General features: G+C 62.3%; 1 protein-coding gene across 5 annotated transcripts in view; it reads left to right on the forward strand.

Moving 5' to 3' along the window:
• Positions 1 to 2,261: 2,261 nt before the first annotated feature.
• Positions 2,262 to 4,757, forward strand: part of LPIN1 (lipin 1) — a 67,111-nt gene continuing 64,615 nt past the window's right edge. For 2 of the 5 annotated variants that reach the window (XM_015564928.1, XM_015564932.1), the window contains exon 1: positions 2,265 to 2,387. In XM_015564928.1, coding sequence (XP_015420414.1) covers positions 2,301 to 2,387 — 87 coding nt within the window. In that variant the 5' untranslated portion in view covers positions 2,265 to 2,300. Of the gene's footprint in view, positions 2,388 to 4,757 lie in introns of all 5 variants that reach the window. The other 3 variants (XM_015564934.1, XM_015564930.1, XM_015564929.1) reach the window with 3 other exon arrangements.

Below are 4,757 nucleotides of genomic sequence, written 5' to 3' on the forward strand. Positions count from 1 at the left end.
ACCGACCGCCCGCTCCCTCTCCAGCACACGCTGCCCTCAGGCCTGTGAAACCACTGCAGGCCCCGGACACCGAGCCCTGCGTCCTCTTTCTGGAGGCTGCACCGAGACGCCGGGTCTGCCGTGATCAGGGCACCTACCCCTGTGCCCACCCTGTGCCTCCACCTGGATTCTGGCTGAGCGCTCAGCACGGCAGGTGTCATCACTCACGTCCTGTCCCTGGCTGGTCATGAGGTTCTTAAAATACCTTGGCAGGATGAATTAGGAACAGCCCGAGTGGCGGTGACACAGCGCAGGAGAAGTGCCGAATGTGCTGTGTGCTCCCCGGCACCTCAGGCCGAGTGGGGCATGCTGACTGGGAGCTCGTTCAGGGGGTGGGGCGGGCACCCAGCTGCCAGGCTGTGCACGTTGGTCCCTCCTGGCACTCCCTGCGCTTCTCCGGGTGAGGAAGGCGGGGTGTCTGTGTGGCCAGGACTGTGGCGTCATGACGGAGGCTGGGGACCAAGTACCTCTGTGCCCCTCACTGGAGGCAGGACCCGGAAGCCACTGGCCCCTGCGCCTGCAGAGGGAGGGAGTCAGAGCCACTGACGTCAGTCATGTTTCCTAGCACTTCTCTCACAGCCTGGGCTGGCCACTTATTTGCTTCTATTACATGTTATGCTCAGCATGGAGGATGGTGCAAGTCAGGCAAGTGCCCTCTTTTCCTCCTGCTGTGGTGTGCAGGGGGAGATGACATTGAATAAGCATAGCACTGCGATATGGTTGGAGAAGCACGGGGTGCTTTGGAGCACATATTGAGGATGACGTAGAGGCGGGGGGTCCCTCAGTGCCCCTCACTGGAGGCAGGACCCGGAAGCCACTGGCCCCTGCGCCTGCAGAGGCAGGGAGTCAGAGCCACTGACGTCAGTCATGTTTCCTAGCACTTCTCTCACAGCCTGGGCTGGGGTGGGGTGTCTGTGGGGTCTGTGGTCAGGGCCCCTCTGGAGGGAGGAGGCACCCGCGGTGAAACCTGGGGAGGCCCGGCTGGGGCAGGGTTTGGAGACCCAGGGAGGGGGCTGCCCTGAGCCTGCGGGTGGCAGGTGGCAGGTGGCATTGGAGGACCTCAGGAGGCAGTCCCCGTCCCAGTTTGCAGGGACTCGCGCTGGGGCGGGTCAAGTGGTGAGAGCTGTCAGGGAGTCGACCTGGCACTCCACCTGCCCTTGCTCTGGCCCTGGCTTCACCCGCCCCCATGCTCAGATTCCCGTGTTCCAGAGCCCCTTCCGTTCCCCACCATGTGCTCTGGGCACCGCCCTTTCTCTCGCTGGGCAAGATCGCAGTGTCCCCCACTCTGTCCCTGTGCAACGAGATTGGAGCGCTGCACCCTCTCTGGCAGTGCCCTGCTATGTGCCTCCCTCCCACCGGCTGTGGGTCCCTGGACACCCCGGCTCATCACCCTGAGTCCCAACTCCCGGCGGGGTGGGAGCTGCTCGCCTGCACAGCTGTGGAAGCCAGTCTGGCCCCCCGTCGCCGCTTCCCGCGGTGGGACCCAGGGCCGGCTCTTCAAGCTCCTATTTTTGACCCGTAACCTTATAGCGCTGCTGTGCGCGGTATATGCCAGCTCCCGGCTTAACTGCTGAGCTCCCGGGGTGGGGGTGTGGGAAGTGCTAGGAGCCCAGAGCTGCCGTGATGACGGAGGCAGCTGAGCGCCATGAGGTGACGAAGGTGGCCCACTGACCGCGCTCTCCTGACTTCCCGAGGCGGGTGGAGGCGCCCAGAGGAACAGAGAGGCTCCCCGCAAAGCCTCGGTGTGCTCTCCGCACAGCCTTTTGCGAGGTGTCCTGCCCCCGGCGCATGAGGTGGTCTCCCCCTTCCCCGTCAGATCCCCTCTGGTCTGAATCCCAGCTCTGCCCTTCGGGCTGCGTGACCTTGGGGAGTCCGTCCGTCTCTGAGTCTTTCTCAGAGTACCTCCTCCAGCCCGTGAGGATGGACGAATCACGGCCAGCAGGGGTCATGCCCCGCCCACCTCCTCTCCCCACGCCCACGGACACTGGCCCACGGCCCCTGCACACTCGGGACTGGGGTGTCTCCGTGTTGTGTGCTAGCCCGTCCCCAGGTGGAGAGGCCCTGCAATCCAACACTCTGCTCCCTTCCTGCGCCTTGTGACTTGGCCTGGCTCCTGGGTGTAAGAGAAGTGCCTGCCCCGTGCAGTGTCTCAGCCGGGCCGGCCTGCTCCCCAGAGGGTGCCACCAGCCACCTCGCAGCAGCGTTTCCCCCCAGAGCTCCTGAGTGGTGGGGAGGGGGCAGCCGCGCCCCAAGGGCCGGCCATGGAGGAGCAGGAGGATGCCAGTGGCTCCAGCTGGGAGTCCCCACCCGACAAGAGCCCCCCGGACTCGGACTCGCCGTGGTCGTGGGTAAGGGCTGCGCCGCCCCTGCGAGCTGCCATCACCACAGAGGGTGCCTGTGGGGCCCGCGGGATGGTCTGTGCTGAGAGGTATCGTTTAGGATCCGCGCATTCATAGTTCCTCCATAAGTGGGGGGACAGCTGCTCCCCTGGCTCTTTTCCAGAGGCTGCGTTTATAGAGGCGTTAGAACTTATTCAAGCATCAGAGATGTTTTTCTTGGCTTTGGATAGAAAACAAATAGCACTGCTTTGATCCCCGAGACAGGGGTATGGGGTGTTTGGGGGGCCTCCTGCTCCCCAGGCCTGTGCTGGGACCTCGCATTGTCTGCGCGGGGCAGAGGAGGGGCTCTGAGCGGAGTGTCCTTGAGTGCTGTGTGCTGTGTGCTATGTGTGCTGTGTACTGTGTGTGCTGTGTGCTGTGTACTGTGTGTGCTGTGTACTATGTGTGCTGTGTGTGCTGTGTGCTGTGTACTGTGTGTGCTGTGTGTGCTGTGTGCTGTGTACTGTGTGTGCTGTGTGTGCTGTGTGCTGTGTACTGTGTGTGCTGTGTGTGCTGTGTGCTGTGTACTGTGTGTGCTGTGTGTGCTGTGTGCTGTGTACTGTGTGTGCTGTGTGTGCTGTGTGCTGTGTACTGTGTGTGCTGTGTGTGCTGTGTGCTGTGTCTGTGTGCTGTGTGCTATGTGTACTGTGTGTGCTGTGTGTGCTGTGTGCTGTGTGTTGTGTGTGCTGGGTGCTGGGTGTGCTGTGTGTGCTGTGTGCTCTGTGCTGTGTGTGCTATGTGTACTGTGTGTGCTGTGTACTGTGTGCTGTGTGCTGTGTACTGTGTGCTGTGTGCTGTGTACTGTGTGCTGTGTGCTGTGTACTGTGTGCTGTGTGCTGTGTACTGTGTGCTGTGTGCTGTGTACTGTGTGCTGTGTGCTGTGTACTGTGTGCTGTGTGCTGTGTACTGTGTGCTGTGTGCTGTGTACTGTGTGCTGTGTGCTGTGTACTGTGTGCTGTGTGCTGTGTACTGTGTGCTGTGTGCTGTGTACTGTGTGCTGTGTGCTGTGTACTGTGTGCTGTGTGCTGTGTACTGTGTGCTGTGTGCTGTGTACTGTGTGCTGTGTGCTGTGTACTGTGTGCTGTGTGCTGTGTACTGTGTGCTGTGTGCTGTGTACTGTGTGCTGTGTGCTGTGTACTGTGTGCTGTGTGCTGTGTACTGTGTGCTGTGTGCTGTGTACTGTGTGCTGTGTGCTGTGTACTGTGTGCTGTGTGCTGTGTACTGTGTGCTGTGTGCTGTGTACTGTGTGCTGTGTGCTGTGTACTGTGTGTGCTATGTGTGCTGTGTGTGTTGTGTGTTGTGTGTGCTGTGTGTTGTGTGTGCTGGGTGCTGTGTGTGCCATGGGCTCCTCTGGACTCCGAGCAACGGCTATGCTGTCCTGCCTGTGCAGCCCCCACCCTAGACGCTGGGACTTTTGGGTGGGGTGGGGCAAGAAAGTTGTTTCAAAAGTTGTTTTCACGTGAGCCCCAATGCAGGTGCAGGGGGTGTTCAGTAACACACGTGGACATGAGGGCTGAGTGGGGGGCCTGGGCTGGAACTTGGGCCTCACTGTTTCTTCCCACGGCCAGGGGTTTGGTGTGTGAGCGTAAGTGTGGAACCCACCCCCGGTGGCACCCAGGCCCTGTGACCCCGCCTCTGGGCCTCCTCGGCAGAAGGCTGGGCTGGCACCCAGATTCTGAGGGTCGCGTGCCAGGGAGCAGAGAGCGCCAGGGGCTTTCTGCATCCCAGGAGGCAGCGGGAGGCGTGTGCCATGCCCGGGGCAGACGGAGCCTCCTGGCTGTGGTTCCGTCCCTTCACTCAGGGCCGCCTGCTGCTGGTGCTGGGGCCGAGATGCTGTGGGGTGCCGGGAAGCAGGGGGCCACCCAAAGTCCCAGGTTAAGACGTTCACTGGCCTTTGTGCGGCCCCAAGGTGGCCTGGATGCCCCACTGTGTGACATGTGACTTTCTTCCCAGGGCGGCAGGCCTCCATGGCAGGCTTCCATGGCAGGAGGGTGCTGGGGAGGCAGAGGCTGGGGCTGCAGGGCTGGCCCTGAGGGTGTGTGTCCTGGGCACGGGGTCCCAAGGGGCTGGGAACTGGGGCTGGGCTCGGCTGGTGCCCACGTCTGGAAGAATCAGACCAGTCGTGCTGAAGGCGGCTGCACAGCGGGGAGACTGGGAGCCTGACCGGCCGCTCCAGGGGGAGAGCCGGCCTCCGGACCAGCCCTGGAGGACAGGGGAGGGCCTGGCCCAGCAGGGTCTCCAGCAAAGCAGCACGGGACACGGCACAGGGAACGGAGGCAGAGTCCAGAGGGACAGACTGCGTGCGGGGAGCTGGGAGGAGGCTGCGGCTGCCGTGGCAGG

This window comes from Myotis davidii, unplaced genomic scaffold, assembly GCF_000327345.1.
Source record: "Myotis davidii unplaced genomic scaffold, ASM32734v1 scaffold61, whole genome shotgun sequence".
Taxonomy (NCBI): domain Eukaryota; kingdom Metazoa; phylum Chordata; class Mammalia; order Chiroptera; family Vespertilionidae; genus Myotis; species Myotis davidii.